The sequence below is a fragment of the Urocampus carinirostris genome, chromosome 9, assembly GCF_059441175.1.
Source record: "Urocampus carinirostris isolate Australia breed hairy pipefish chromosome 9, RoL_Ucar_1.0, whole genome shotgun sequence".
Classification (NCBI taxonomy): domain Eukaryota; kingdom Metazoa; phylum Chordata; class Actinopteri; order Syngnathiformes; family Syngnathidae; genus Urocampus; species Urocampus carinirostris.
Window position 1 is genome coordinate 33,480,463 of NC_142357.1, and position 12,326 is coordinate 33,492,788.

The following is a 12,326-nucleotide window of genomic DNA, read 5'->3' on the forward strand; positions in this document are numbered from 1 at the left end:
CAAAATATATGAATTGATTTTTGGGGGGAAATGTTTGCATACATTTAAAACACAAGCCTGTGCTTCTGTCAGTGTTTCTCTTTCAAATTAATTGGAGAGTAATCATTTGCATTACTGGATCTCATCTTATTTAAATAAGACTATGTAAATATAGACATAAAACGGATCATTTCGTCCAGATGAAACCATGTAAGGCCAATGAATAGCACAAGGAGCTTTCAAAGCACTTCTTCCGCTTTATATATTCCATCCGTCACCATTGGAAAGGGGAATATTTCAATATTACACTTTCCATCGCACTCTATTTGTCTGCCAGCCGCGGTGACCCATTTGTTTCGGCTACTTGACACGGCGCTGTGAGATGTGCAAGAATCGTTTTTCTCTCTTTGGGAACATTGCAGAAAATATTTTCAATGTAATATATTGGCTTGTTTTTCTTTCTTTTTGGAGCTTGCATGGCCTACGGTGGTTTAAGTCATCTAGAGCTCATTCTGACAATCTAGAAAGAATAGAATCGATTGCCACAGGTGTATACTATGCAATATTCATATCTGCATTCAGAATAGCTGGAGTGTCCAAACTACGGCTTCGGGGCCATTTGCAGCCCGATGGCTGCGATATATAATAAGAATAACAATTATAGCAGGTAGTTCCCTTGCATGGTTGACGCTGTTATCGGTTAGTGTGTAAAAGGGAAAAAGTGTGAAGCACATTGTAAAGCGCTTTGGGAGGTCTTCATTGACTTGAAAAGCGCTATATAAATGCAGACCACCACCACACTGTCATACTGAGTGTGTTTATGGTTATATAGAAGGGGTTTGGAACCTATTGATTGCATTATTGTAAAAATAAAAAACTGTTGTATCAATACATTTTGTTTTTTCTGACTCAGTTGACAGTGAAAGTTAGGTTAATTTTAAATATCACAATTATTTTTTGGGGGGGGAATTGTGTTTTTGTATGTGTGTTTGATGAGTCACTTTCTTTTTCTTTCAGCCCGTACATGAACAGCAAAATCCGTGAAGTAATTTCTGACTGTGCCCTGCCCATATCTGTGGTGGTTTTCTCCTTCATTGGTTCCTATCTTTTCCTGGACATCCGGAGTGAGTGCCTGTGTCTCTTTCATTTTGTTTTTTAGCGTGACAAACCTGTCTCACTGTTTGTCTTTCCGGACAGTCCCTGTTTTCAGCGTCCACAACGGACCTGTCTTCAACTACCCACCCTTCGACAAACTGTCGGGCCTGAACACTTTGAGTGCGGTGGGCCTCGGTTTCCTTTTGGCCCTGCTCATCTTCATTGACCAAAACATTGTAATTTCCCTCACACACGTCCCGGAACACAAGTAAGAGACTGAGAGTCGTCTTTTGTGGTTTTCTGCTTTAGAACCAGATTGTAAAAAGTGTTTGGCACGTTAATCAAAAAAAGTAATAACTTTTACTAGTTACTTCATTTAAAAAGTATTTGTGTTGCCACCCCCCCAGATTACTTACACCCAAAGTAGTGCATTACTCTGAAAATAACTATAGTTACAAGTTACAGTATAGACTAACATCGAAGCTGACCCCCCAACACTGCTTAAAAATAGTCACATAATAAAACAGAGTTGGTACAGTTGCTTGAACTCGTTGAAAATGCTTGAATTGTGGGAGAAGTGCTTGTAAATGCTTGAAATCTTTGGCATGTTTTTCAACAAGTCTCCTTCATTTTGCTCATGTTGAGGGTTTTGAGTTTTTCCTTGCCCTCATGTAGGTTTTAGATCAGGGGATGGTGTAATGATAGTCTGTGGTTTGCATTAAACTGTGGTCTGTGCAGCCCTTTGAGACTCTTTGTGATTAAGGACTATACAAATAAACATGACTTGACTTGACTTCACTTAAAAATGACACCAACACTACTTTCTGGTGACTTTGCTCTGCCATGGCATTTCTTCTTCCCTCGAGATTAATGGCAGCTGCCATTAGTTTGTATGTGATTTGTTTCATGAAGCAGCATCGCCCCTTTGGGTTGATCTCAAGAGGATAGGTGCATGCTACACCTAAACAGGGCACTATGGAATATTTATTTGTGCAAGGAGTATGTATCAGTCATGGACATTTATCATAGGCCAGGCAAAGAATTATGGTAGCGTTTCCCAGTCTTAATTTATTATGGGAAGAACTTCCTGCAACTGTCGTTTTTACCCAACACTGGGAGATATTTGTCTCAAAAACAAATATATTCGCAATTTAGTCAAGATTGAAAAATCATTGCACACACAAGATTAAAAATCGCATTTGTAAATCGCATATTTATTTGTAGCTCTGCAAAATACATGATTCATATCAGATTCCATATAGAAATGCTACTGGAAAAATTGGAATATTGAAAAAAGAACGTGTACACCAACCTGTGGAGGTGGCGAACCTTATATATTTAATGGTTTGTGCAATCTTGAGTGCTTGCTATCCAACAGTTGAGACACTCCATATCCATTCTGTCTTTGATCTTCAAACAACTTGAATATTTTTTCCCCCATTTCTGGGTAATATCCAAGCCTTTTTTCCACAAGCATGGTGCATTGCAATAATAATTTTACAAATAAAAATAACTAAATTCAGCACATTTTTAAGTAAATTCTGTGCTCACGTTTGCCTCATTCATATTGGTGTTTCTGTATAAGCCCCCACGCACAACCTACCATTTACTACTGGTGACACACAACATATATAACCTACCCCTTACTTCCGTATTTTATTTCGTAGTTGTAAATATGGCTTGGATGCGATTATATACGGTAGGAAGAATATGAGAATATCATTTGGGAAAACTTTGTGTTCTCTGTGCCTGAGAAACCGCTTTTGTAACTGTATTCAATTTTATTTTGGAGGTAGATATAAACACAGCAGCCTTGCTCATTTGTTGTATTCAGCGTTGAATAACTGGTGGGAAGATGGTTGGTTATATGTTACTTCATGTGCGTGGGAGAAACTGCCAAATTGCAGTAGACGTTGTGATTCACGGTCTGCTTTTAAAAGTAGTAGAGTAAAGCTGTCACGACCAGCGCACAGGGTAGACCCAATCGCGTAACGTTTTCTCACAATTTTATCGAAAGAAAGAGGAAGGGCAACGCCCGCGATCCGATGCTCACTGGACGCGGGAAGCAAGTCGTTCTCGCACTCTGATTGTGATTCGAATACGTAAGTGGATCTTCCGTAGCGAGAGATGGCGGTGTCAGGGACGGAAAAACAGGTCGGTAGCCGGGACAGGGAGAGCAAAAGCATGGTCAGGGTCGAAAACGAGTCGTAAGCCAGGACGGGAGAGTAGACGTAGTCGGGATCAAAAATGGGTCGTAAGCCGGGATGGGAGAGCAGACGTCGGGATAAAAACAGGTCGTAGCCGGGACAAACGGGAGCAAAAATGGGAGTCAAAAAATGGGAGTCAGGGTCGAAAAAGGCTTGCCTTGTATAAACAGAGGTTTGCAGACGGACTGACCCCAGGGGACTGACAGGACTGGGTTCAAATAATGCCAGGGAGCCAATCAGAACCCGCGGCGGTTGGCGCCAAATGAGTGGGCACAGGTGATTCCCATCAGTAATCATGACACAAGCACCATGTTCTAATGAGAGTCGAGTTACAAAATTGTATCAATATCCTGTTACAGTACTCAATTAAGAAGAAAAGTAATTGCGTTATAGGAATGCATTAATCCCAATACTGATCGTAAACACATGCACAGTCCCCCTAGATCCAATATGAGAACAAAGGTATTGATTTGACACTAGCAATATATTTTCTTATCTGCAATTCAGTTTTTTTTTCTTGTAGGAAAACCAAATGACAGCAATATAATAAAAAGTTCTTTTTGTTGTTCCTCGCCGTTAGGGATTTGCTTTCTTTATCCTTATCCCAAACAAGCTTTGTTTTTGCTTCTTTCTTTTTGGATGAACTTGCATGAACTCTCACCGAAACATCAAACATACGTGCATAGAATTTAAAAGTGAGTGTACAGAGATGGCCAGGCAAGTTTACACATTTACAATTTTGAAACGTAAGTTGTTACTGTGATATGTCTTGAACAGTTCTTAACAAAATTGGCTCTTTAGTTGCATTTCACTGGAGTTCCTGTCTTGTATTATAGGAAACAAAGAGGAAAAGATTCCTTTCTGTTGTCTGTTTCCCTGTGGGAATTAAATTTGCCAGCAGCTTTATGCAAAAATAGTCACCAAAGAGCTTGGGAAAGTCACTACGTGTGACAAATTTGCTAAGTACCCTGCAAAAAAAGAAGAAAACACATCTTTTTCCACCGGCGAATAATGTGACTAGTCAAGTCATGTTTCTTTGTATAGCCCTTAATCACAAGAACTCTTAAAGGGCTGTACATACTACAGACTATTACAGACTACAGACTATCATTATTCCATCCCCTGATCTAAAACCTACAGGAGAGCAAGGGAAAACTCAAAACCTCAGCATGAAGAAACACTCCTTTTGTGAGAGGCCAATGGTGAGGAGGGGTTACAAAGAGAAGGTCCCACCCAGAGGTGACAGGCATTCTCTTACGATTGTCTTTCTGGCAGTTTCCTGATCAAGCTCTCCTTAGCTTCTTAACCTCTTAACACTTGACATATACTTCTTTTATTCGACTATATATATATATATATATATATATATATATATATATATATATATATATATATATATATATATATATAAAAATGTATTTCTTGTGAAATACATTTTTTAAAAAATATTGCATTTGTTTACCTTTTCAAATAATTTCTTTTTAAATGATTGAATATAAACTAAATTATTAAAAATAAAATTAAATAATTTCATGTATTCTTTTTATATTTAAAGTTTTTTATAACAATAACAGAGTATAGTAAAGCAAATAAAATAATTGTATGTCTTATGAAATATTTCTTTTAATAAAAGCATTTTTTATTTTTAACTGTATTTTAATATAAACTATATAGTTCTGAATACAAATATTTAAATACTTGTACTCATCATTTTTTATGTTTTTAAAAGTAAAAGGAAAAATATTGTAAAAGAAAGAAAAAAATTGCCTTTATTAGAAATAACAAATGAAAAACTGAATATAATTTATAATATTTTACAATGTTTTAACTTGCTTACGAGGTAAAAAAAAAGTAAGAAATAACAAGATTTTAAAATTAGCCATTTCATGTATTTTCTTTTAATTTTACTAAAATTAAGTACTAAAAGTAAAACAAGGAAAATAATACTTTGCTTGGAAATATATTTCTTTTACAGCAACTTTTTTTAAACTGGACATTTGCGAACTGCATCTGTAAACTATTATTTTGAAACTTATTAAAAGAAAACACAGATCTGAAAGGTGTGTATTTGTGTGCGACAGACTTCTTAAAGGCACGGCGTTCCACTGGGACTTGGTGCTGACGGGCCTCATCAACATCCTGATGTCCTGCTTAGGGTTGCCGTGGATGCACGCCGCCTTCCCACATTCTTCTCTGCACGCACGGCAGCTGGCCAAAACGGAACAGCACGTGGAGAACGGACACGTCTACACCACGTACGTCTACAACCCCAAAAAATGGAAAATACATAAAACTCGTAAAATTCAGACTATAAAGCGCACCTGATTATAAGCTGCACCCAGTACATTTTTAAAGGAAAAAACGTTTTGTACATACTCAAGACGCACCTGACTATAAGCTGCATGTGCCCACGTTGAAACATAAGATACTTACAAAGAAAGACGGTATACAGAAAGAGTTTTAGTAATATACGGCATCTTAACCCCTTAATGTTCTGACGGCCCGTCTGTACGATGTCACAAGTCACCGAGATGCCTCACAAATCATTGGAAAGCTTAAACTCTTGGGATTCAAGCTCTCATGACTATTTCAAAATTTACTCCTCAGGGAAAGATTACTATCTATCAGTCTGAAACAACATACCCGAAAACTATAAAACCCAGGTAACTCACCATTACGTCCCCTGGCCATCTTCAACTTCTTTGAACGACTACGAAAATTGATTTTTTACATCAAGGACAATCCATAGAATACAAGCGTGTAAAATATTCACTCCATATACACGATAATGCCGAGTGTCAGGACCAGAACGGAAACAGGACCCAATTGCGCACAAGTATTATTTAAGGAAAGAGGAAGGGCTGCGCCCACGATCCGGCATTCGCTAGGCGCGGGAAGCAAGTCGCTCTCTTACTCAGTTTGTGATCCGAACACGGCAGTGGATCTTCCGTAGCGAGCGATAGCGTTGTCAAGGGTGGAAAAATAGGTCGATAGCCGGGGCAGGTGAGCAAAAACGTGGTCGGGGTCCGAAACGGCTCGTAAGTCGGGACGGGAGAGCAGACATGGTCAGGATCCAAACAGGTCTTAGCCGGAGACAGACGGGCGCAAAAACGGGACAGGTGGTTTTTTTGCGCCCGTTTGTCTCCGGCTATGACCTGTTTGGATCCTGACCACGTTTGCTCTGCTGTCCCAGCTTACAACCCCTTTTTGTTCCTGACTATGTCTACTCACCCGTTCTGGCTTACGACTTGTTTCCGACCCCGACAACGTCTTGCTCTCCTAGTCCTGGCTACCGACCAGTTTTCTGCCCCTGACACACCTGTGTTTGGATCACAATCCGAGGACGAGAGCGACTTGCTTGAAGCGCCCAGCGAGCACTCGATCGTGCGCGCAGCCCTTCCTCTTTCCTCCAATAAAACCTGTAAGAAACGTAACGCAAACGGGTCCTGTTTCCGTTCTGGTCCTGACATTATTACCTAAAGTAAGCATAACCTTAGGACAAGGAATATTTTCAATCAAAAAAACATCCAGTGTATTTGTATTTGAATGTGTATCCGTGTTTTTCCCTAGCTGGAACTCTTAGAAAATGAAGTAAATAATTATATATATACATGGATACATAAAGGCAAAATAAAGACAATCTAATATATTACGAACGCATAATTGGAACACTCAGTTTTTGATAAAATACCCACACAGGAAACACATTCATTATCCATTTTGGAAGAGTGCCACAATATGCAGACCAGATGTTCTACCAAAACGATAAACCTCCCAAAAAATGATAAAAGCTTTGAGTGAAAAGGAGCAATAATCATCCTGCATTGTTGAAACGGAGCTCATCAAGGACTTCATTTCTTCTTTTATTTCCCCTGCGGAACGTGCTAACAGCATCATCAGCGTGAAGGAGACTCGCCTGACCTCGCTGGTGGCCAACATCCTGATTGGCCTGTCAGCCTTTATGCTGCCCATCCCTCTGCAGTGGATCCCCAAACCCGTTCTCTACGGGCTCTTCCTCTACATTGCAGCAACCTCGCTGGACGGTAACCAGATGGTGGACAGAATGGCCTTGCTGCTCAAGGAACAGGTGTGCACAAAAACATTTCATCGATCGGATTTGCCTATAAGGTGCACCGGATTACAAGGCGCACCCTCAAAAATTGTATTTTGTCATATACTGTGGGGCAGTAAGTATTTAGACAACCACTAATTGTGCAAGTTCTCCCACGGGAAAATATTATTATTAATATTGTTATTGTCATTACACTTTACTACAGAGTCATTTCATCATAATACATAATACGAAAGCACTTTTATTTTAAAGGTTTAAATAAACACAAAAGGTGTCATGGTGAGTTGGACAGACTCAAATACGGTATTATACTGTATGCATTGCCAATCAGGGTTGGGTAGGGTTACTTTAACTTGATTACTTTCAATTACTTTTGGATTACTCCAATACCAAATATGCTAATAAAAGACAAAATAAACTAAATATGAATAAAATGACTCAATTTTGTGCAGGCTTGGGGAGTAACGGAATACATGGAACGGCAAAAATGATGTTGGCAAGCTGTTTGGATTTATTTTCATTTTGTTTCTGTCGCATTTTATGTTAGTTTTGCCGGAAATCAAAGAGATCAAAGCCAGGAGAGAAAGCTTACCACGTGTTGTGAGTCATCATTTAATTCATATTTAGTTGTTTTTGTCTTATATTAGCATATTTGGTATTGGAGTAATCCAAAAGTAATTGAAAGTAATCCAGTTAAAGTAACCCTACCCAACCCTGTTGCCAATTTATCCACTGTTTTTTTTTGTATTTAAAGCGCTTGCGGTTATCAGGCGCATTTACAAATTTCCGACCTAATTGTTGTTTTTAGGTGCGACTTATAGTCCGGAAGATAACTCAAAAACAACTCGAGTATACTTTTGTTTGTTTTGTTGTAGACTGCCTACCCCCCTACCCACTATATCCGCCGCGTGCCCCAGAGGAAGGTGCACTTCTTCACTGGGCTGCAGATGATTCAGCTCATCATTTTGTGCGCCTTCGGCATGTATCCTCTGCCCTACATGAAGATGGTCTTCCCTCTCCTCATGATCTTGCTCGTTCCCGTCAGGTTAGGAAATTCTACTTTTTTCCTGCATGTTTTTGTGTGTTTCTGTATTAAGATCTAGCTCCATATCTATCTATCTATCTATCTATCTATCTATCTATCTATCTATCTATCTATCTATCTATCTATCTATCTATCTATCTATCTCTCTCTTACTCTCTCAGTCCCTCACTCTCACTCTCACTCTCACTCTTCATATCTATCCATCTATTTCTGTATCTCTATTTAGGCTTAACATCTATTGTTGATACTGATGAGTCGTTCAAGAACGAAAAGGTTTTATGAGCCGGCTCTTTGAAGTAAACGACTGGAGCCGACTCCTGATCAATAAGGAGCCCCACCCCTGGAAACGCTCTCTCTCGAATTCTCTTTCTGTCAATCATTGTATCCATCTCTCTCTGTCATGATTACCGATGTGATGCACTTGTGCCCGCTCCTTTGGCGCCAACTGCCTTGGACTGTGATTGGTTCCCTGTCCCTATTTAAACCCACTCCTTTCTGTCACCTGGTGTGAGTCTGTCTGCGAATCTCAGTTGACACTAGGCAAGCCTTTTTCGACCCTGACTCCCACCTATTTCTTGCTCCCGTCTGTACGCCGCTTCGACCCGTTTTTGGTCCTTACCACGTCTACTGTCCCATCCCGGCTTTCGACCTCACGTCTATTCTCCTTCCCTGGCACTACACTACTGTTCAAAAGTGTATGATCACGTAGACATATCCATTCCTTGACGAAAACAAGGTTTGATGGAGACAATTATTTTTTCAAATAAAAATCATAATTATTTATAACCTAAAAGTCTGACTTTTCATATCAATTACAAATTTGTCTGAGTGACCCCAACCTTTTGAATGGCAATGTGTGTGTGTGCATGTGTGTGTACCTCTAGGGTATATTACTACGTTATCTGCCTTTCTATACTTTATATATTAATATTTCTCCATATATTATCTATATATCTTTATTTACCTACCTCCATCTAGTAAATATGTACCTCTAGTTTGCGGCGCCCTCTGTTGGCTGCGGCTGCATCGGCTCGCTACAACGGGTCAGGTGCAATCGACATTTCGTTCTGTGTACATTGTTACACAGAATGACAATACAAGGAAATTATTATTTATTATTATTATTATATATCTTTATTTATCACCGTCCTCTTCTATCTATATATCTCTACCTACCTAAATCTCATCTCATCTCATTAGCTACACCGCTTATCCTCAGTAGGGTCGCGGGGGTGCTGGAGCCCATCCCAGCAATCATCGGGCAGTGGGCAGGGGACACCCTGAACTGGTTGCCAGCCAATCGCAGGGCACACAGGGACAGACAACTCATTCGCTCATTCACACCTATGGACAATTTGGACCGGCCAATTCACCTGAAATGCATGTTTTTGGAACGTGGGAGGAAACCGGAGTGCCCGGAGGAAACCCACGCAAGCACGGGGAGAACATACAAACTCCGCACAGGAAGTCTGGAGCTGGATTTGAACCCACGACAGGTTCCCATGACATGAACTGTGCCGCACAAGCGCTAACCACTGCGCCGCCGTGCTTACCTACCTAAATAGCTCTGTCTATTGCTATCTACCTTTCTATAGATCGCTTAAGATAGAAGCCATAGCCTATTTTAACTTGTAATAATAATAATATTGTTTAGAACCAGAACAGGATCAGGACCCCATCGCGTGACGTTCTCACAAAAGCCTTTATTTTACGGAAAATGGGGTGTTAAGCAGCCGGTCTGGCGTGGAAAGACAGGAAGTCAGAGATCGACGAGATCAATTCCAATTGCCCGAGTTGATAACGGACAGATGGGGTCGATACCGGACAGGACGGGACAGACAAGATAGATAACAAATCAGGATATCGAAAATAAACAGGATAAACTGGAGAAAATAAAAACAGGACAAAAACAGACCGAAACAAAACTGGAACCGGAAATTAAACAGGACAAAAATAAACGGGAACAATACCGGACTGGAAATATCAGCAGGAAAACAGGACCGGGTCAGAACCCACGTCTTGTGGGGCAGAAGTTCGTTTTTTGGTTGACAAAGGAAGCAAGAGAGCGCTGAGCTTATTATAGACAGAAAGCCAATCTCTCAACGAGCCAAAGCTGGTGCTCACGGGTGGGGCCAATTGGGCACCATGACAACCGTGACACACACGGGCACGGCCAAATTGGCGCCATGGCAACCATGACAAATATATATTTATAAAAAGACATAGATAGAAATAGATACATAGCTATCTCTGTATGATATATACATTCAGCTCTATTAATCTTTTTATCTCTTTCCATAGCTAGCTCTGATCATCTCGGTATCTCTCCCTATTGCTAACTCCCGCTCGTTAGCTCTTTCTAATGCTATCACTGTCTCGCTATCTCTTTCTATAGCTAGCTGTATGTGGCTGTCTCTTTCTAGAGCTATCTCGCTGTCTCTTTCTAAAGTTCGCTTTATCTTGCTATTTGCGTATAAAAAGCTCTCTCTGTCCCTCAACCTGTCTTTCCATATGTCTATGGCGAAAAGTTCAAACTCTCTCAGTAGTGTTTGCGTGAATAGACCGCTTCTTTCCACATCACATTCATATGTAATGAATTCATGACACTAGATTCAATGGACAGATGGGTATTTTGTTGCATTCGATTGGACAGACTGTCATTTCCATAATCGGCATATGCAAACGGGTGGCCATACTGACGACGTGGTTTTTGTTGGAGTATAATTGGACCAACATATTTTATATTGTCGTATGAATTAAAATAAATGTTAAATGGTTTGTTTATGATGATACGACATCTGTTTCAGGACCAGCTTACTCCCAAGATTGATCCACCCCAAATATCTGGACATCATGGACTCGCAGTATATGTAGACCAAGGTCGGAGGGAAAAATTTTAAATGTTCTCTCTCTCTCTCTCTCTCTCTCTCTCAGCTCCTATGTCTCTCTCTCTCTCTCTCTCTCTCAGCTCCTATGTCTCTCTCTCTCTCTCTCTCTCAGCTCCTATGTCTCTCTCTCTCTCAGCTCCTATGTCTCTCTCTCTCCCTCTCTCTCTTTATATGTATCTTTCACTCATTGTTATATATATATATATATATATATATATATATATATATATATATATATTTGCTTGCTAAAGATCCGTATCATTCTCATGATCAGTGTTAACTATTTCACAAGCTAATTATTGGTCCACACACACACAAAACGGTCAAATTATACAGAAATGTGTAATGAAGAATTAGTTTTCTGCGATATTTCTTTTTATTACATTTACTAAGTATATATGACATTTTTTATGAGTCTCGCTTGTGCCAAAGTTGTTGTACCGATGTTCAGGTGGAATAAATATATCTTTTAAATGAAATTCGAAATATTTTTGTTGCAAAATTTTTCTTTTAAAGATGGGTGCATTATGATGAAATATGGTTTTACTAGAAGTTGGCTTTCAGGCTGGAGGATTAAAAACTCCATTCTAGGAGTGCTATGTGAAGCTTCCCCAGTAGGTGGCAGTATAAGCCAAGTGGCTGGATCTGTGCCGAGTACCACATCTTAGATGAAAATCTCCAGAGTCCAAATTAAGAACACAACCCAACCTTTTTTGCACTAAAAAGTGACAGCCAAGAAAGATTGAAATTCCACCCGGATCACCTAAATTCCAATTGATATCATCACACATGAAAACCGCAAAATATGAATGGCCATCCAACACATCTGTCCACAATATACAATCTGTGGAAGTCATCAAGAAACACCCATTCATCATCTGTACCATTTATGTGTGAATAAATAGAATATACAGCCTGCCGGGTGTGTAGGCGTCATTGTAAACATATTTAATTGATTTAATTGACAAACTGACATTTTGATAAGTGTATGTTGTGTACGTGTTTATATATTGTCCCGAGAATGTCCAAAAAACATGCAG

General features: G+C 39.7%; 1 protein-coding gene across 4 annotated transcripts in view; it reads left to right on the forward strand.

Moving 5' to 3' along the window:
- Positions 1–11,765, forward strand: part of LOC148360124 (solute carrier family 4 member 11-like) — a 41,703-nt gene extending 29,938 nt beyond the window's left edge. For all 4 annotated transcript variants that reach the window (XM_088343558.1, XM_088343557.1, XM_088343559.1 and 1 more), the window contains exons 15-20: positions 997–1,103; positions 1,177–1,342; positions 5,363–5,536; positions 7,173–7,368; positions 8,229–8,398; positions 11,206–11,765. In XM_088343558.1, the coding sequence (XP_088199684.1) occupies positions 997–1,103; positions 1,177–1,342; positions 5,363–5,536; positions 7,173–7,368; positions 8,229–8,398; positions 11,206–11,272 (880 nt within the window). In that variant the 3' untranslated portion in view covers positions 11,273–11,765. The remainder of the gene's footprint in view (positions 1–996; positions 1,104–1,176; positions 1,343–5,362; positions 5,537–7,172; positions 7,369–8,228; positions 8,399–11,205) is intronic.
- The last annotated feature ends 561 nt before the right edge of the window (positions 11,766–12,326 follow it).